This window comes from Capricornis sumatraensis, chromosome 1 (genome assembly GCF_032405125.1).
Source record: "Capricornis sumatraensis isolate serow.1 chromosome 1, serow.2, whole genome shotgun sequence".
In the NCBI taxonomy this organism is placed as follows: domain Eukaryota; kingdom Metazoa; phylum Chordata; class Mammalia; order Artiodactyla; family Bovidae; genus Capricornis; species Capricornis sumatraensis.
The window spans coordinates 5,875,560-5,897,003 of NC_091069.1; the positions used below are offsets into that span (position 1 = coordinate 5,875,560).

General features: G+C 43.3%; 1 protein-coding gene across 4 annotated transcripts in view; it reads right to left on the minus strand.

The window, feature by feature from the left end:
- ABL1 (ABL proto-oncogene 1, non-receptor tyrosine kinase) overlaps positions 1–21,444 on the minus strand; it is a 137,962-nt gene that overhangs the window by 39,878 nt on the left and 76,640 nt on the right. For 2 of the 4 annotated variants that reach the window (XM_068982445.1, XM_068982456.1), the window contains exon 1: positions 9,708–9,791. The exons of the other annotated variants lie outside the window; for them this stretch is intronic. In XM_068982445.1, coding sequence (XP_068838546.1) covers positions 9,708–9,786 — 79 coding nt within the window. In that variant the 5' untranslated portion in view covers positions 9,787–9,791. Of the gene's footprint in view, positions 1–9,707; positions 9,792–21,444 lie in introns of those variants that run through there. 4 annotated transcript variants of the gene reach the window in all.

Consider the following 21,444-nt stretch of genomic DNA (forward strand, 5'->3'; position numbering starts at 1 on the left):
AGGAGGGGAACAGGGTACTTCAGTCCCAAAGCGGGAGGGGATGGGAGTGGTGGGGAGGAGGGGTGAAGGGGAGGGAAAGGGAGGTTTCACCTCCAGGAAAGCTTCCCACCTTCTTGTTGGTGATCCTGCAAGTTCACGGTTCCTGCCAGAGTCAGATAGCCAGGCTATGTGGCAGTCATTACTGTCCACCTCGTGGCTCTTTGCGGGGGTGGGGGGGTGGGGTGGGGAGCGGAGGGGAAAGGGAGGAGGGGAGAGAGGACGGGGCATGTCACACGTGGTAAACACCCCCTTTACTTTTGCTCACATTCCATTATTTAAATCCTGGTCGCTTTAGTCTTATTTCCTTTGTGGGCCCTTCAATATGATCCTCCAGTTCAAGGAATCTCTGTAATTTAAAAATCTATAAAACAGATCCTTCAAAAAAGAGGGATGGCTTTGTGTTTTATTTCACACTCGGTTTCAACCGATGAGATCATGCTCAGACTATTCTCAAGTCAGTTTATAACAGTCTGATACAATTTTTTATAATATGAGCCTAGAGGAAAAGGATGATTTCCCACAATCTGAACTCGATGAAAGTCATTTTATCTACATTCTACATGGTCCTTTATTTTGTAATTTATACCCTCACCCAGAGCAGTTAAACCTAAAAAACAAGTTCAGCTGAATAAGGCTTGGCATTAACTTTACACTCTGAACACCATGTTCCCAGCGCCCCTAAATCACTGTGTCAGCTGCTGGGGAGCAAGGGTAGGGCAACGAGGTAAGGATGCAAGGAACACAGCCTCTGCTCCTTGATGGAGAAAGAACCGTTCAGGGAAATGTACATACCCTCAAAGCAAAAAGTCTAACAGAAGACAAGCGCTGTCCTGTGGATTAATTTTTAAGGACACAGACATGGACTACCAGGAGTTGTGAAGTGGGGAGAACTCAGCAGGGTTAGGAAGGAAGTAGACTCTGAATGAGAGCATGCCCAGCAAGAGAAGCCTGATTAACACAGGGACCCAAGGTCAGCCTGACACATCAAGCCTACTCAGGGAGGGGGCTTCACCTCTGCTGTGCTGTGAGCCCTCTGGTGATGCCCAGGAACTCCTCAGAATAAAGTCTGCAAACACATCAAATAAACATGGAGCAATGCAGAGAACAACTGTACTGAAACAGTCCTCAAAGTATCTTTTGAAAGTAATCTGTAATACAGTGTTTCTTTACTATGCATTAAATATATGCTCCTTTATTAACACATTAAATTGCAAGCTCCAGCAGTAGCTGTCCTTTCAAAGTAGTGATGAATTTAGGTAATAATCACAATTGTTATATGATATGAAAATATCTGAGTTCTACTGCTGGCAAAGTCACAAGCACTGCTAATATTACTGTGGTTTGTTATATATACATTTGTAAAAAGAAAAAGATAAAACACTAATTTTCAGTTAGCACTTAGCGAAATAAAATCTTAAATATTGTTCTATCCAAGGACATGGAGCCTCTGAATGCCATCCCAGACCCCAAGGGCCTTGCAGGTTCATGTCTACTGACATAGTTCAGCAGAAACCAGCAACCCGACAAAGGCAGGCCTAGAAAGGGGGTCGCTGTAAATTCCTGTGAAGTCCAGATTATGCAAGTTTCTTTCTTTTTAAGTAAAAAGAACTAATAATTTTCTTTCCATTACTTCCCATTTAGGGGTGTTATAGGCAATAAATTAGATGGGCTTCCAGAGAAATCCCCTTTAAAAAATAAAAAAAGTTTTTTAACAAGTTACTTAAATTGGCCCAAGGTGTAACTATTGCTGAGAACCTTTTTATATTGTGATACTCCTAGGCAGTCAATTTTAGAAAACAGAATTCTCCATCCTAACCTCTGTCCAGATAGGCAGTTCGGATACTAACTCTTCTGAAGATACACAGTCCCCTGTCCCCCTTCGCTCAACCAGAAAGTGAAAACAAAACAAAGGAATTTCGTGTCACTTTCTAAGAATCTACTGTCAATGAAGTCTACGATGACTAAAAATGGAGTACAAGGACCGACATAAAAGACTTTACCACCTTCATGTCATTCTGAACCCAACATTCACACCCCTCTCCCTCTCAACCCAGTCAGCGCACACCCACAGCCTGGCCACTTTTCCTCCCAAATCTCTCAGCAAGCCTGTACTTTCCACACTCTCGACTGGTTCCCAGCTTTGATCTGACCCCTCGTTCCACCTCCGCACTGCCACCAGAGAGGCCTTCCTAAAAAAATGCAGATCTGACCCAAGTCGCTCTTCTGTTAAAATCCACCAAGATGGCCGCCGGCCGAGAAGCCGAAGAGAACGCTTGGGAGGTGGCCCTACCTGTGGGCCTCGGTCACGTTTACTGGCGCGGTCAGCTGAGGCGATGTGAGGAACAGGGCTATCCTGTGCCTCACGGGGAAGCTGGCAGTTGGTCCGACAATGTAGGAGACACTGTTCCCCCAGACACCGGCGGGGGCTGTTGCTGCCGCCACCTCTGCGGGAGGAGCCCAAGCTCCAGAAGGACCATCTCCCCCGCGGGACGCTTGCTCTTCATTCAGCCTCCTCCCATATGCCCCTGTGGGTTCCCCATTGCTGCCTCAGTGGTGAGCACCTTGACCAGGGCCAGTCACTCCCCCTGGAATGCCTAGCCCCTCCTCATCCTCCCGCCGCACCATCTCCAGGAAACCTCGGACTGGTCCTTCTGCCCCCTCACCTCTCACCTCTGGTTGATTACTTCCGGTTCGCCTCACACTCGGGAAGGACCTGATGTCCGTCAAGGGTGCCGTGAGGAATCTGCCCCCATGTCCCTCGTGGGACACTAAGCCTGGGCTCCAGGGTGGACAAGGCTTGTTCAAATCACAGCCCACCATGTCTTTAAGATATTAATTTCTGAGCCTCATTTTCTCAACTGTACAATGGCTTCAAAACCGAGTCGGGCCGTCAGGCAGGGTCAAGGCATACTTGCTGGTGGAGACGTTCTCCGCACCGATGAGGGCATGGAGCCTGGCACCAGGGCACCGCAACAAAGGGCAATCATCCCTTCTCTTATTATTGTTACCACAATAATGTAAATTCCTCTGGGGCAGAGATGGAGCGTTCTTCTCACAGTCTTCAGTTTCCCTGCCTAATACAATATATGACTCAGCCCTGCTCAGGGTTTCTTAGAATGAACTCAGTTATAAGAAAATCCTGCATTTGTCATGACTGAAGAGTGCACCTTAATGACCTGTCAACCTTAAGTAAGAACAGCAGAAGTGGCAGACAGGAAAGATGAGAAGCAAATGCAACCCAACCAGGAAAACTTAGCAAGATTTAGGAAATACAGTAACTTTTTAAATGGAATGTACACCACAGCCAAGAACCTAAAACAAGGTGTAGCATGAAAGTACCTTTCTCTGTGCTTTCAAAAGAAACAGGATTCATCACTGTCTCCTAACAGGCCGAGATGCCTCCACAGACTTCTTGTTTGTGAGGGAAGAAAGGGTTAGGACTGGCCCAGAGTCAAAGTGGCCACAGTGAGCCCACTAACCTTAAAAGCCTTTTTATTCTGTCACAGGCCATTTGCAACAGACTGAAAGCCTCCCCCTCTGCCTGCCAGGCTTGGGAGGGTATGTAAGCCCTCATTTCACATTTCCTGTTTTCTGTTAGAGCATCATCAAGGCTCCTGGGTCACTTAGACCCAAGTGAAGTGAAGAGGCTGCCCAATGGAAGGCAATTTCCCTAGAATGTCGTCTCATCGGGCATTACTATTGGAATAACTTTCATTGGAGTCAATCCTAAAGGAAATCAACCCTGACTATTCACTGGAAGGACTGATACTGAAGCTCCAATACTTTGGCCACTGGACGCAAAGAGCCGACTCATTGGAAAAGACCTGATGCTTGGAAAGATTGAAGGCAAAAGGAGAAGAGGGTGACAGAGAATGAGGTGGCTGGATGGCATCACTGACTCAATGGACATGAATCTGAGCTAACTCCGGGAGACAGTGAAGAAGAGGGAAGCCTGGTGTGCTGCAGTCTGTGGGGTTGCAGAGTGGAACTCGACTTAGGGACTGGACAGCAAACAACAAAAACTGGAGTAACCGAATGTAACCCCAATAAAGGTATTTTGTCTCCAAAACACAATGGTCAACTCTATTTATTCATGGCCCATCTTTAAGTTAAATTTTAAGGTTAAGGTATTCAGTGTATAGTGCTGTTGGCTAAATTTGAGGACTGATAAGACTGATAGGGATTAGGTAGAATTTAAGAGTAATAAGGCTGAAGTTTACGCAGCTGAATGTAAGGGAACAACAGCTAGTACTTATTGATCCCTGCTGAGTGCCAGCACTGTGCCAAGCACTTTATCTGCATGAAATCCCCACAACCCATTGAGTAGCCTCTATTATGAGCGTACTTGAGAGTGCAGGAAATGGAAGCAGATGAGAAGCGCCTCACGTGCTCTCTCTCCAGGAATCCCTCCATTGGCTACCTGTCTCTCAGTCTCACTCAGTCTCAGCATTGCTCTCTCGTGATCTGGCTCTTTCTTTTCCTTCTCCACTCGGGCCTCTCTTGTTCCCCTCCCCCACCCTCCCTCTGCCCCTGTCCTAGCCCTAACCCCCTCCTTCGCTCTCATCTTTGGCTTCCGCCTCTCCTGTCTCAACTTGTCTTCTTGCCTTTGTCTCCTAGTCTGTACCTCCTCCTCCTTCTGTCTGTCTGCTCTATCACCACCACCTAACACAGACAGTACATAACAAAGCATCGAAGGTGTGGATTAAGACAGAAGCATTCGAAAGCCAATTTCAGAGAATAACAACTGTCAGTATCTGAGGACAAAGTTAAGTCTCTCAAAAGTCAGCAGCTAACAAGCTATTTTTCCAAACGGCTTTGGAACTTCACTAGGCAAGAAACAAGACTGACCATAAGTGATAACTATTAAAGATGGACAGGAGTACAAGGGACTTCACTATGCTGTCTGCTTTTGTTACAGGTTTAAAATTTTTCCACTAAAAAAAAAGTAAAAAACACGAAAATTCCCTGGTGGTCCAGTGGTTAGGATTCTGCACTCTCAATGCCAGATCACCATTACAGAGGAAAAGTTAAATTCTTTCAATGTCTCATCTGATCTTTGGTTCTTGGTTCCATATACTTCTGGTTTTATTTTTTCTAGTTTTATTGAGATGGAATTGACATACCTCATTGTCTAAATTTAAGGTGTACAACATAATGAGTTGATATGTGCACATTTTATGAAATGATTACCACAGGGAGTCTAGTTAACATCCATCAGTTACAAATGACTTTTCTTGTGAGGAGAACGTAGATCTACTCTCTAAGTCATTTTCAAATATACAATATAGCATTATTAACTATAGTCACCATGCTGTACAATGTTATGCATTTGTAAAACCTATCCATCAATAATTTTTCCTGTTTCTATTTCAGATCAGTGATTACACTGATAAAATTGTGGCCTGATTTTACAATAAGGTAATAAGTAGTATGAAATTTTCAGTTTTCACATGTTTGGAGCTGTGGAAATGCATCTCTAGAGATGAGAAATAAGATGCCAACTATGGCATCTCTTCCTGCCAACAGGATTTTTCTTTCACAATTAAAATATTCACCATGGGAGTAAGAAAGGGTCAGAGGAAGAGAAGATACTCTTCCTTAAAACCAAGGACAGGAAGTATTAATTATAGGCATCAAAGCAAACTTGGAAACAAATTGTTTTTTTAACAAGAAGAATTATGGGTGGGTTTAGTTCAAATTCTATCATCACACTTCAGCCATTACAGCAATTGGCAATGCCAACATTTTAGACGGTGAGATATTTAAATTAACAACAGCTAACATTTGCTAACATCTTGCTCTGTGCTAAACAGTTTAAATGAAATGTCTGATGTGAATCTCCCAACTCAACAAGGCAGGGACTACGATGAGGCTTATTAGAAATGAGAACACCGAGGCTCAGAGAGCAACATGCCACAGTCACTTCACTGGCAGGATGGCTGACATCCGGGCCAGGCGGGCTGGCTTGGGAGTTGTGTGCTTCCCAGGAGAACAGGACCTCAGACCTCGGCCAACATTCTAGCCATAATACTGCCTGGATTTAAGGACATCCCAAAGGAGCCTCACATCAGTATAAATACATACACTTAGCACTTCATTGGTCTCAAAGCTTTCCTGTGACTCATCTCCTGGATCCTCAGAAACAATCCTTGAAGGTGGGCTGGCCAGAGAATGTTTGTTCCCTCGGTCTTGGAGGTAAGAAGGCAGAAGAGTTGAGACATGAAGAAAACTTGGGTTCGCCTGACTCCAAATTCAAATGTTTTTCCTACCCAACTGAACTGGGGCCCTTCTTCCTCCTCCTCTCTAGAAACCTCATAGCGTCAGTATGAGAATGAAGTGAGGATGTCTATGAAGTGCTTGGTGCCAAAGAACTGTCACCTCATTGATGCTCAACAATGTCAATGTAACCCTCAAATGAAAACGACTGACTGGCTTTCTATTTGGTTACAGAAAGAGCTTCAGATTTTTCTTTGTTACTAAACAAGGGAAGTATTTGATGACCTCAGAAGAGAGTATTTAGAAAGAGAGCATGAGCTTCTGTGAGGCAGGAGTTCTAAAAGTGTATCTGTGTGGCTGGCACCACACAAAGCCTCCACCAGAAAGCTAACTGCTGAATAGAATCGTTTCAAAGTGGGCCCTTAAAATAAATGCTGACAGTTCACAGAGAGTTCACTTCACAGAACTAACACGTCCACATGTAAGATTCATGCACAGTGTACACAAACACAAACACACGAACAAGTCAAAGTAAACCGTTGGGGGGAGGGGGAAGAATTCAACTGGTGAATGTTCATGATTCTTTCACACCTCTAGGAGAGAGAAGAAATTAATCAGAAAATTCAGTGCTTGAAGTAGACCTAAGATCGTAAAGTTCAATATGGCCATAAAGGACAGATACACCTATAAACATACATTTTTGCAAAGCTGGAACATGGACGTTAAATGCTATAAATGCCTATATATGCATAAAATGTTTCTAGAAGGATACACAAGAAACTCAAGTGAGGTTTCTGGATGAAGAACAGAATTTCTTCTCACTAACCTTTAAGAATTTTTTAATGATGTACAGCTATTCTAATAAATATGTAAACGTTTTAAATTTTACTGCTAAAAGTAGTCATTTTTAATCAGTATTAGAAAAAAAATCCCTGTTTCAGGCTTTAGAGTGTTTCTGAAGATACTATTTTAACATCCACAGAGAGTTCCAAAGGAGAAGAACAGTCATAGCTGGTAAAGCATATAGTGGCTAAATCTGGGCTCTTTGGGGCCAGACAGTAAGGGTTCACGTCCTGGCACCACCACTTGTGGGCTCTGTGACCTTAGACGAGCTTTCTAACTTTCAGATGCGTCAAGTTTTCTTCATCTATAAAATGGAAGTAACCAAAGGGCTATCATGAGAAATAAGCAAATAAAATCACATAGTATGCTCAAACAGTGCTTGGAATACAGTAAGCATTTAATAATTGTTGCTTTGGCAGCTAGGCCTAAATCGCAATAGATGCATGATCAAGTTGCATATATGGCTGAACTTACTCTCTCAATGGAAAACTTGATCATATTCGATTTTCTCGGGCACTTGGGACACCTGGGCCCCCAGTGTGTGTCAATGAACACTGACTGATTTAGGATGTCGGTAAAAACAAAAAGGCTGGATTACTTATCCAGATGTTAGAAATATTTTTCCCAAGCAGCTAACAGCACATCCAGTCTTTAAGAAAAGATCACTTAGGTCTGTTAAATTCCTTCAACTATAAAACAATGATTTCATTTACCTTCTCCAATTAAACATAACAATGAAAGAAGGAAACCTCAGTAACAGAAAAGAATTCCTAGAGTGATACTTTCCTAGATGGAGACTTAATGCCAGGTAGTCTGCTGTGATCAGGATTTTTTTTTTTAAACTTGAGAGTCAACGTCATTTCAAGACACACCAGATTTTGTAAACCCTCACCTCCAAAAAAAAAAAAAAAAAAAAAAACCATAATTAAACCATCCAGGTAAGAACTAAATCTACTGTTTACCTCCAGGGAATACAGAACAATGTCACAACAATGCTGCGACCTAAACCTTCCTCCATCTCTGTGGCTACAAAAGTCCATTCATCTACTCTGCCTGAAGCATCATCTGCAAAATGGATGGTGATGCCTAACACTAACTCGTTACAGATGTAAATGAGAATGTGCTCAGAATTCTGAGCAACTTGGAAAATAAGCAACATACTAACTGAAGATGATTTTGGCGGCTCACATGCCAACTTCTAGGGACAAATAAACCATCTTCTCCCTCTAAACGCTAGATCTTGTGAGCCCACTCCATCTAGTTGCGCCTTCTCCCAGGCGGCCAATATACACGTCTCATGGCAAGAAGGGGCAACTGATTTCGTCTGTACCACTGGTGTTTATGGTTTGAGCTGCGCTTGTGACTTCATGCAGACCCTTGGGTCAAAAAGTTGGAGAGAAAAGAAATGTAGGTGAGACAATGAACGAGGCCTCCTGTTCATTTCTCCTTCATTTTAAAGAGAAAAACGTTACAACTCCGATGGCACTCCAGCAGCCGGAATTCTACTACTTGTTCTAAAAGGAGCTTTACATTTCTACTCCTGTTTTAAGTCCTAAATAAAAAGGACAGACAAATGCAAGCAGATTTACATCCCTAAAGTACAATTAACTTTTCTGCTGAAAGCCAATAGTCTGGGGCCACGAGTCCTCAAGTTAGATAAATTTCCGCTTCATCCTGAAGCTCCAAAATGAAGGCCACTCATCATAGTAAATTGTTTTTTTTTTTTTCCAGTTGTCACCTTACCAGGACAGAAAACAAAGACACACAGGAAAAGGGAAAAAGGGGCGGGGGGCGGGGGGAGAGGGGGGATTAGAGAAGAAAAGGGGAGTAGAATGGGAAGAGGGCAAAAGTGAACCGCCCGGGCTCTGAGGCTTTACGAAAGGAACTTAACACGAGCTGACCCTCCTCCAAGTGCCCTGGACTCATTCAAAATCTTCATAAAATGCGGTGGAACTTCTCTTTTCTCCCCGCATAAGTCTTAAGAATTCTTACGACCTCTTCGTGGTCCGTAGATAAGATGGAGAGTGTGTGTGTGTGCGTGTGTGTGTGTGTGTGTGTGTGTGTTGGGGGGTGGGGGGAGGAATGGTGTAGAAAGATCACTTCAAATTCTGTATCCATAAATGGTAGAGCCGTGTTCCCTTTTGTCCACGAGACTTTAATGAAAATCGTCTGTTTCACAAACACGGGTCGACCTTTTGGACGCGTAATTCCCAATTAGCGGTGGAAATTCCACGACGTGGGCTCACGAGGCCCTTTGGGCCTTGTACGCTTCGCTTTCTCAAACTTTCTCGGGGAGACCCTGCAGGCGTGAGGGCCCCGCGACTTGGCCCTCCCGGTGTGGGCTCCCCCGACGCCCCTGGGGTTAGTGCGCGCGGGGGTGGGGTGGGGTGGAGGGGGCCCGGCGCCCCGCACCCTCCGCGCTGGCGGCGGCGCCCAGGGGCGGGCGAAGGAAGCGGAGAGCGGGAGAGGGCGAAGGAGGAAGGCAGAGGGGAGAGGGGGAGAGGGCGGGCGCCGAGGGAGCGCGCGCGCGCGGCCGGGCGAGGCCTAGGAAGGCAGGCCGGCCAGGCGGCGGACACGCGGCCATCCTCGGCCCGTTCCCCCGAGCTCACCTTCCAGGTAGCAGCTGGAGGAGGACGAGAGCCCCTTCTTGGATTTGCAGCCCACCAACTTCAGGCAGATCTCCAACATCTTGGCGCGCCGGAGGCGTCGGGGAGCCCGCGCCCCGGGCTGCCCTCCGCGGCGGGCTCAGGCCCGGCTCGCCCCGCGCGCCGCCCCGGGCCCCCGCGGCCCCGCCATGCCGCCTGCCCCGCCGCCCCGCGCCCGCGGCCGCTCCCGGTCTCGGCTCCGGACGCGCCTGTTAACAAAGGGGCCCCGAGCCCGGCCCCGCGAGGCCCGCCCCCGCCGCCTTAACCCTCTGCGCGCCGCGCCCGCACCCAAGGGCTGCCCCGTGTTCCGCCCGGCCCGGGCCGCCGTCCAAAACCGACGCCTCGCGGGTTTCGACGTTAAGGAAAGCGGGGGGGTGGCGATTTTAAGCGCGGCACGTCTTGGTTCTCCGAGTTTCGAAGTCCTGTCCTGACGCCCCAAGAAAAGACACCAGGAACTATGGCAGGCAAGTCGGGGGAGGGCGGGCCTGCTCAGCATCACTTTTAGGAACCTCCTGCATCTCTGGGAGGAGATCCCACCCCTCCCCGCCAACCCCCAACTGCACCGCTGAAGGCCGAGCGAGTTGCACCGGGCGCGTTGCCCCGGCCAACCCCGTGTCCCCTGACTGTTGGTGAATAAGGCAGATTCCTCTGCAGTTATCAATACTGGTCTCATTTCTATTCGGTGAGCTTACTGTGATTAAGGCCAACTCAGTGGGTGTCTGAGGAGTGAGTAATCAGAGAGCTGCAACCCGCAGTACTACGCAAGTTTGCAACACATTTGTCAAGTCATACATCCAGACCAGGAGACAAAGGTCGACGTGTGAGGTCAAACACAATGTCTGATTATTAATAAAGAGAGTTTAGTCTCCCCCTGATGAGGGGCATGGCCTGCACCCCTTCTTTAAGAAGCCTCATTTTTCTTTCTCTTGTTTGGTGTGTGCCATCGGGGGAGGGGAAAACATTATTTAAAACCCATTTCCCCCCTGGAGAAGGGATAAGGCTACCCACTCCAGTGTTCTGTCCTGGAGAATCCCATGGACTATACAGTCCATGGGTCGCAAAGAATCAGACACGACTGAGCTACTTTCACTCACTGCTGTGCTTGGCTCCAATAGACAATATCATCACATATAACAACATAAAAAATAACAATAATGTGTGACTTGGCACCAAACGGGAAATCTACATCAGTGGAATACGAATCCAGACATACCAAATAATTTAACAAAATTGGAAACATTTCAGTAAGTATAGGAAGGAGAAGTTTAAACAGTGTTAGATAACTAAATTGCAACAAGGAGAAAAATCAAGTTAGTATACATCTTAGCGTCCAGGAATACTAAGAGCTGAGGGGTACTGAGATTCTACTACGAGTCAGACTCCTGTGAGAAACACCGTCCAATCATTACCTGTGCACAACTATTCTGTACGGAAAACAGAATTCATCCTGATTCTTCAGGTGAAAATCTGAAATTCACACGAGTCAAACATCTTGCCCAAAGTCTGAGCTGGACTACCCCCAGGTCTGCCTGGCTCCAAGGATCAGGCTCCCAACCAGTGGATTATGCAGTCCCTTCTCACCAAAAATAAATCCCAAGTAAATTAAAGCTACATATATCTTTATCTTTGGCTAAATAACTAAGGTTACCATGCTACAGTCATCAGTACCAGAGGCAAAGCTGTGGTCCAACCTATCCTGTAATGACAAAAACCTGGGTATCTTCACTATACTAGGAATGGCTAAGTAACAAGACCTTCACTCAGGTCTGCCAAAACCTGACAGTTCAAGGTTGGACTAGATGTGACTAGTGTGTATCACAGTGTTTCTCAGCCACATTAATTTTTCAGAGATGTCCTGTCAAATTCTGATTCATATACAAAATGTCTAAGTGACCTGTGGTTTGTGTTGTGGTACCAGGTCAGACCTCATGAGCAGCTAAGAAGACACAGCACTTCCCATTGCCTGGAGACACAGGGCCACAGGGCTATGAGGTGACAAGTGACTGTGGATGCCATCTATTGATAGATGCTGGGAGACACTATCATTCTGTCAAACAGCCCGTGTATAATGACGGCCAACTGTTATTTGAACCTTTCAACCTCCAAGTATAATGCCAAAAATAAAATCCCAAAGGGTGCCACCAATACAAATAAGCTGAAAACTACTGTGTTGGTACCTTTTAGAAAGTTCAAGGGCTTTGGATCAGACTATAATAAAGTCCGTCAATATATAGCATTTCAGATGTAATGTGATGGGCTATATTCAAATAGGCACCTTAAAGACAAGAACAGTGGGCATTTTTGCAATTTTAACCATATCCTTGAATTCTATCAATTAATACAGCTCCAGATATTTGCATGTGCTATATTTTATATTAAGATGTAAGTTTATTTTAAAAAGTTAATGACTATTGCTAATATTCTGCTCTTGAGTCTAAAATGAACTTATCCCTTTAAAACATCTTAAAATGAGTAATGCTTATAAACTGTGTCCAGATCTTTTAAAACAGTTATAAAACCATACATCAACAGGTCTGGGAAGACACTCTGAATTAGCAGCAATGAACACTGAAAATATTGCCAAGCTCCCCACTACCAAATTAAACTAGGACTATTCTTTCCAGATCTAGCTTTTGATGCTTTTGAAACTCACTCACAAGTACAAAAAACATTCTGCTACAAGCAGATAGGAGAGCTCCAGTCTCCTTACTAGAACAGAAGCCCAAGAAGCATTCCTCTAAGTAATCTTAAGCCTAAAGGCCATTAACTTTTTTTTTTTTTAAAGGAAAACAAATCTAAAAGATTGTTAAGTAACTTGTTTGCTACATTGTACTCAGTTTGGGAAAGGAATAACCTTTTAATATGTGCCAGGCACAAACCTTCCAACAATCCTATGGATTTTCTATAGTTTAACTCCATTTCACAGGTAAGGAAACTGAGGGGTAAGCAGGCACAGGGACAGGTTAACAGTCTGTCCAGGTTCACACAGTTAGGAATTAGTAAGGTCTAAAGCCCTTGAACTTTCCAAAATGGACATAATTTGTAATTTAAGTGAAAGGTGGATATTTGTAGCAAAGCCAGAGGGTGAAATAAAAATCATTAACTATTGAAAAATGTCTTGAAACAGCTGATGGAATTAGAACTATTTAAGAATATTTTAAAATATATTCAGAATAATGAGAAAGAATAAAGGTCCTTCAGTTCAGTTCAGTTGGTCAGTCGTGTCCAACTCTTTGCTTACTTACATTAAAATATGTGATCTGCGCTGTGTTTCTAAAAGCACGGTCCATGGACAACCTATTTTGAATTGCCTGGGATGCTTGTTTAAAATGCAGACTCTTGCTCTCCAGTCTAGACTTACACAATCAGAATATATGGAATGGTGGTATCTTAACGTGATCTGAAGATGATGTGCGTGCATACGTAAATCTGACAACCATTGTTTTGGAAGAAGGAAGAGCTCCTCCTTGTTTTCCCTGGAAATAGGACAAATAGGGATGGATATTTCTAAAATTTATTCATCTGAAAGCAGTTTCTGCATTTAAGAAATTGTATAACTCTAAAACAAGTTACTTTGTCAACAAAGGTCCGTCTAGACAAGGCTATGATTTTTCCAGTGGTCATGTATGGATGTGAAGAGTTGGACTGTGAAGAAAGCTGAACACTTAAGAATTGATGCTTTTGAACTGTGGTGTTGGAGAAGACTCTTGAGAGTCCCTTGGACTACAAGGAGATCCAACCAGTCCATTCTAAAGGAGATCAGTCCTGGGTGTTCATTGGAAGGACTGATGCTGAAACTCCAATACTTTGGCCACCTCATTCAAAGAGTTGACTCACTGGAAAAGACTCTGACGCTGGGAGGGATTGGGGGCAGGAGGAGAAGGGGACGACAGAGGATGAGATGGCTGGATGGCATCACCGACTCGAGGGACATGAGTTTGAGTGAGCTCCGGGAGGTGGTGATGGACAGGGAGGCCTGGCATGCTGCGATTCATGGGGTCGCAGAGTAGGACATGACTGAGCGACTGAACTGAACTGAAAACAAGTTACCAAAAGAGGACTTTTCTCTGAAAATTTTGGATAAAGAATGAACTTTTTTAAAGTCTGGAGTTCAGTCCTTTTTTTTTCCTAAAGTAGTTGTGGGGGGCGGGGCGTGGATAGGCAAGGGCCCACCACAGAAGTTGCTCCAGGGAAGAAAGCAGGATATGGATGCTGGAGGCGGGATGTGGAAGCTCTACCTGGGAACAGCAGGATGGGGGTAGGGATTTAAGGGAGACATGAAATCTGATATGGTGCCTGCTTTGGGACCCCCAGGACCAAATGATCCCAGATCTGACTGATCCCTTCCCTGTTTCCAGCCCAGTTAATAACTTTAGGAGGAAAGAGCAAAGATCTTGAGGTATGTACATGCTTGCTATTTCACCATTTCACATGCCAACAGAGACTACATCCTCTGATGTGCAGACACTGTCCAGTGAGAGCCTGCCAGGCTCCCAAGTGATGGGTACAATCCACAGGAAAATGTGGCTTAGAAGAACATATCAACCATACCTACTTTTGCCCCTAAATAAAGGGCATGCATGCATCTCTTTAAGTATCATAGATTTTCAGTGAGATAACACTGTTTATTGGCCAAGTGTCACAAAGGTCCAGGTACTCTGGTGTGGGGGAACCAGGTGAGATGGGAGGCCATGCAGTGAGGCTGAAAGAGCTATGACATCACACGACCTTATTCTCAGTCCCAGATTTTCCACTCACTGTGGTGGCAAAGCCAAGTGACTCAGTTTTCTAGTCTGTAAGTGGGGTGGTCTTAAGAGGAGCCATCTCGCTGGGTGATGACAATTAGAAATAGTGTATGAAAAGTGCCCCATGCAGAGAAGGTGCTCAGTGAACAGTATTTTTATTTCCAAAAGAGGACTCTTACTGTATCAGGTGATGTTCTGTGCTCCTGCCTAAGTCTTACTGGGACCAAGTCAAGAGCTAAAATTAACAAATGTGATACGTGAAAATGATTCCAGAAAACACAGTCCGAGGGAGTGAAAGCAGTCTGGAGGTTTTCCAAGGGACAAGGAAATCAACTTATTTTATTAAGGGAAAGAGACACTAGTTATGGGGTAAGAGTAGCAACCAGGGTTCAAATGTCACAGAGAGTCCTGTCTTTAACTTCTAAAGACAAAGTCTTACAACCACAGCTTGGTGGCAAAACACAAACTCCACACCGCACATCTTTAGTGGAAGTCTATTTCAGGCCCAGAACCTGAGAGCCTGACGTGCCCTCTACCCATAGTTCGGTCTTTCGCAAAACCCTGAGTGTTGTTACTCCTTTTGGTACTTCCAGACCTACAATTCTCAACGGGGGCGGGGTGGAGAGGCTCATCTGAACTGCTTTAGGGTAATTACCTCCACTTTCTAGAAAACCTCATTCTAGAAAGATTTTACTATATTTTTATAATTGACAAGTCAAACATTACTACTAAGCGATTTTTCTCCCAGAGGAAACGAGTATTGTTGGTATGCCCTAAATAGTCTTGTTTTTATTTTTAATCAAAGTAATAAAAGTACATGGTTAAAAACATGGTTAAAAAGTCATCCAATAAAATCAGAAGTCCCCTGACTCCATCCCCTTGTCTGTTTCTCCAAAGGCAGCCTTCTTCAGATTCTTAATATCCTCATATTGTTGTTTCTGGATTCATCAACTTTCCACATGCTATATTAACTGGTTATAGTAGTACCATGCTATCACCATCTCCAATCTCCCATAACAATACAATCACAATTTTTGGTTAAATCAACAACGGTCAGTGTTGATCATTATTGCGATGACATAAATATTGTTCATTGCTCCACCAATAATATACTGTGAATGTTTCCTTTATTATATAACTTTGTTTATCCTGGAGATATTATTAGGTTGCAAAACTAATTGCAGTTTTGCACTGTTAACTTTGCCATTTGATATTGGAATACATTCTTAAATAAATGTGGTTATTTTATACATCATTTTAATGTGCACTTCTCACTTTTTTTTTTTTGGGCTAATGACATTACTTGCTGCAAATTTTATCTTAGACTATGGAAATAACTTAGACAAAAAGCAAATTCGGGTGATTTTTCTTATTCGAGCTCAAAATGGGTCATAAAGCAGCAGAGACAGTTCGCAACATCAACAATGCATTTGGCCCAGGAACTGCTAAAGAACGAATAGTGCAGTGGTGGTTAAAGAAGTTTTGCAAAGGAGATGAAAGCCTTGAAGATGAAGAGCCTACTGGCCAGCCATCGGAAGTTGACAACAAGCAATTGAGAGCCATCATCGAAGCTGATCCTCTTACAACTACATGAGAAGTTGCTGAAGAACTCAACATTGACCATTCTACCTAAGGTTATTCAGCATTTGAAACAAACTAGAAAGGTGAAAAAGCTCGGTAAGTGGGTGTCTCACGGGCTGACTGCAGATCAAAAAAAAATAATCGTTTTGAAGTGTTGGTTTCTCTTATTCTATGTGTGATGAAAAGTGGATTTTATATGACAACCAGCAACGGCCAGCTCAGTCGCTGGACTGAGAAGCTCCAAAGCACTTCCCGAAGCAAACTCACACCTGAAAAAAGGTCACGGTCATTGTTTAGTGGTCTGCTGCCCATCTGACCCACCACAGCTTTCTGAATCCCAGCGAAACTATTACATCTGAGAAGCACGCTCAGCAAATCGATGAGATGCACCAAAACTGCATTGCCTGCAGCTGGCATTGGTCAACAGAAAGAAGCCACTTTTTCTCCATGACAATGTCCAACCGCACGTGGCACAACCAATCCTTCAAAAGTTGAAAGAGTTGGGCTGTGAAGTTTTGCCATGTTCACCTGACCTCTTGCCAAAGGACTACCACCTCTTCAAGCATCTTGACAACTTTTTGCAGGGAAAATGCTGCCACAATCAGCAGGAGGCAGAAAATGCTTTCCAAGAGTTCGTCAAACGCCGAAGCACGGATTTTTATGCTAAAAGAATAAACAAATTTATTTCCCATTGGAAAAAAAATGTGTTGATTGTAACAGTTTCTCTTGATTAATAAAGATGTATATTTATGATTTAAAATTCACAGTCCAAAACCACAGTTATGTTTGCACCAACCTAATAATTGCCTTGATTTTCTTCATTTGATTAGTTTTCTGTATACCTATTACTGTTTTTTCCCCAAACATTTCAAATATCTGTTAAACAACTAATAGTATTTTTTCCAAATATTACAAAACATTTAAAATAGCCTCAGTTCTATTTATTGACTCACATCCTCGTGTGGCTGGAATTCACCATCCAGTAGCTTTCTGGGGGTGGGGAGAGGTGCATATTTGGAAAAAATGCCTTTCCATTCCAGTGAGTTTGGCTGGGTATAAAATTGTAGGTTGAAAATCATTTTCCCTGCTTAATTTTGAAGGTATCTATCTCTCTGCTATCTTCTAGTTCTCAGTTCTGTTGTTTAGAAATATAAATCCACTCTGAGTCCTGATCTTTTATATATCACCTGCTTTTGTCTTTGAAAGCTTTTAAGATCTTCTAATATTCTCAGTGTTTTGAGATTTTACAATGAGATGGCTTGGAGTGAGTCTTTTTTCATATATTATACCGTGCACTCAGGGAGCCAGTCCAATTCAAAGATTTAAGTCACTGAATTCCAGAAAATACTCACTTCATTAAGTTCTGAAATTTTTCTGATATATACTGTTTCATAAATTCTCCTCCATTTGCTCTCAGGTGTCTCTTTCTGGAAGTTCTGCCAGATGGCTACTAAAGCCCTGGGACTGAGCTTCTAACCTTCTTACCTGTTCTGTTTTGTTGTCTGAGTCTTTGCTTTATGCTTTGCTTTCTGAGAGGGACTATTTTCCAAGCCTCCTGTACAGTTCTTCTGAACTCTTCTTCTGTTTCCTACATTGTCTTTATTCCCACTGTGTTCCCTTTCTCTGTGAATTTCTTTTACCCTTTATCTATCATGCACTTTTAATTTGGCTGTCCATTCATTATACACGGGGGAGGAGCTAAAAAGTGCACACAGAGAGGGCGCAACATGTGGACTTAGATGAAGGGAGGTGGTGAGCTTGCTTTTCCATCAAGAGAATGCCCAAGTCGGCTTTTCTCTGAGACCATTCAGTTTTTTTTTTTTTTTTTTCTGGAAAGGATTCTTTCCATCTCTTCTCTGTTAGGAAGCAGGCTGGAGAATCTAATTATTCAGTATGCAGACTCAAAAAAGAATCTGCTCTTGCCCACCCCACCGGTTTCAGCCTAATGGTGTACCCACACCTCTGCTGGGGGTAATACCCCAGAGTCTGGAGCCTTTATAGGGCAATTTCTCAATAATACTTCTCATCTCATGAAAGTGGGAAGGAGAAGTGGTCATCTGGCTGTACAGGGATGGGGAGGGGTATGAAGAATCTAAAAACTCTTTTACAGGCTTTCCACTGATACCCTTGATTTCAGGTAAGAGCCTCATCACCCCCTGCTTTTTGTAGTACTAAAGACTCCAATTTCTTATTTTTTCCTTCTCAGATTCTTATAACTGGCTTACTTCTAACCAGTGTCTCTCTCAGAAGAGGTTAGGCTTTAGTTTCTTTGATTCTGCTAGGTCTATTACAACTTTTTAAATATATATATATATGAATTTCTTTAATTATTTTTTATTAATGAGTTTATTCCTTTATTTTTGGCTGTGCTAGGTCTCCATTGTGGTACTTCTCATTGTGGTAACTTCTCTTGTTGTGGAACACAGGCTTTAGCACGAAAGCTTCAATAGTTGGAGCGTGCGGGCTCAGTAGTTGTGGCTGGGGGGCTTAGCTGCTTTGTGGCACATGGAATCTTCCCCAACCAGGGATCGAACCTGTTTCCCCTGCATTGGCAGGTGGATTCTTATCCATCGTACCACCAGAGAAGTCCTATTACCACGCTCTTGACTGCCTTCCAGTTTCAAAAAACATTTTTGCCTTTCTTATCTGCTTTTCTTACTGGGTTCTTTTTGTCCTTATACATTTTCACTTAAAAAAAAAAAATCATCTTACTGCTGTTCCAGTAGGGTTTGGGGGAGGTAGTAAAAATGAAAACAGGTCTGCAAACTTTAATCATTTTAAATCAGAGTCTCATTTGACCATTTTACAGATGAAACAACTGAGGCAGGTTAAGTGACCTGACAAGGTCTTATAGCCAGTTAGTGGCAGAGCCAGGGCAAGAGCCCGGATCTCTGAATTACCTTGCTAGACTTTTTCCATTATATGACGCCCACGAGGCACCGATAATCAAGAGCTGACAGACTAATTTTAGGATATGAGGCTGAAAAAGTATCTAAAATTTGTTGCAAGCTATAGGTCTCAAATCTTAATATTGCTGGTAGTGAAGAAACAACCAATGCCTGAATTCTTAAATCCAGTCACATAACTTTAAATTATAAACAGATACATTATTAAACAGAAATAGTTTGGGATATTCTTATTAAACTCTAAGTTGCTTGAATTCAATTTAAAGAGGTTTCGCATGATTTCATGAATTGTCTTTGTCCCTTTCATTTTGGTTAACTTTTAAAATAAATGCCACAGAATTTTATTTTAAATCGTGGAAAGTCTTGTTTGTTTTTAGTCAGAATATTGAATAAAGATTGAGAAATCTACAAGACAAATAAAAAAGAGCAATGTTGCCGAAATCTAAAGGCTTCAAACTATTTTCTTTATAATAAAGTAAATTTAAGCTCACTTAAGTAGAACTGGCTGAAAAAAGAAAAGCCCAGCGCTGGTTATTTATAAACAGTACTCCTTTTATTTTCAAACACTAGCACTGCTTTTGGCTTTTATAGTGTTGTTCCGTCTGAACTGGAAAATCAATGGTTAATCTTTTCTCCTCTCTTTCTGTAAGACTAAAAGAATCTGCGAAAGCAGCAGAGCAGGCCTAGGGGATCACGTTACTTTGGGGGTGGGGGGAAGGAGGCAGCTGGAGGGGAGTGTAGAGAGAAGGGCCAGAAGGGAAAGAAAACAAGTTGTCTGAACCTCCCCACAGTGTAAGACCCAGCAGGGATTAGGAGGTACGTGGAGGAGCCCGTGTTTATCCAAGTTATCTCTGGGGCAGCTGAAATGGGCTGTGAAAGTATGGGCTCCCTCGATATTAAAACCTTCTCAGCAGCAGAGCTGCACCCGGGAAAGCGGATTTCTTGGTAATTGTTACCAAGGCCTGAAAAACCTAGAAATGAAACGCTCAGGGAGCGTTAATGTTTGTTTCTTCCAAACATTCAGTACCAATTTGTTTTGTTGTCAAGGTTTTAAACATACAAAGGACAAACGGAGTCAGAAGATTTCTTCCCTACACTTGTTAGAAATTACTGCTGTCCTTAGAGAAGCAATGACATCTCTAAACAAAACACTGCTGCTCTTTTTCCTCCTAAAGAGACAGATCTGGCATATTAATACAGAACTACAGATTAACCAGAGAAGAGCAGCTACAGTTAACACTGGAGAAACTGCTCATTAAACGGCACTGTCAGGGGAAAGAGCCACTCGAAAAGCTACAAAACAAAGCTGACCTGGCAGAGGGTGTCCTCTTGTCTGCCACCTTCCTACCACTGGTATATAAAATCTATATTCAGTCAAGCAGCTCCAGAACTGTGTTTGATCACTACGGTATCGTCACATTCCCTAAGTAATAATAATTCATATTTAGTATTTATGGCTACTTCACCATTAAGAACAATTCTAAAACAAGAGTAAAATGAACTCCTCCAAAAGGTTTAGGCCAATAACAGCATATCAACTAGACTTTCTTTGATGAAAAAGTCATGAGAATCCCACACAGACTAGTTATAGGAACTGCCAAGCCCAACAACGGCCTCTAACATCTGTTCTCCTCTCTCACCCTCAACCTCGAAGTTTTAGATGGACATATGGCCCCTAGTCCCTCTTGTACCTAGTCATTACCATGTAACTTAAGTTTTAGCTGGAATCAAGATTGCCGGGAGAAACACCAATAACCTCAGATACGCAGATCTGATATGCAGACCGCACCCTTATGGCAGAAAGTGAAAAAGAACTAAAGAGCCTCTTGATGAAAGTGAAAGAGGACAGTGGAAGTTGGCTTAAAACTCAACATTCAGAAAACTAAGATCATGGCATCCGGTCCCATCACTTCGTGGCAAATAGATGGGAAAACAATGGAAACAGCGAGAGACTTTATTTTGGGGGCTCCAAAATCACTGCAGATGGTGACCACAGTCATGAAATTAAAAGACACTTGCTCCTTGGAAGAAAAGCTATGACCAACTTAGACAGCATATTTAAAAGCAGAGATATTACTTTGTCAACAAAGGTCCATCTAGTCAAAGTTAAGGTTTTTCAAGTAGTCATGTGAGAGCTGGACTTTAAAGAAAGCTTAGTGCCGAAGAATTGATGCTTTTGAACTGTGGTGTTGAAGAAGACTCTTGAGAGTCCTTTGGAATGCAAGGAGATCCAACCAGTCAATTCTAAAGGAAATCAACCCTGAATATTCATTGGAAGGACTGATGCTGAAGCTGAAGCTCCAATACTCTGGCCACCTGACGTGAAGAACTGACTCATTGGAAAAGACCCTGACGCTGGGAAAGACTGAAGGTGGGAGGAGAAGGGGATGACAGAGGATGAGATGGTTGGATGGCATCACCAGCTCGATGGAGATCAGTTTGAGCAAGCTCTCGGAGTTGGTGATGGAC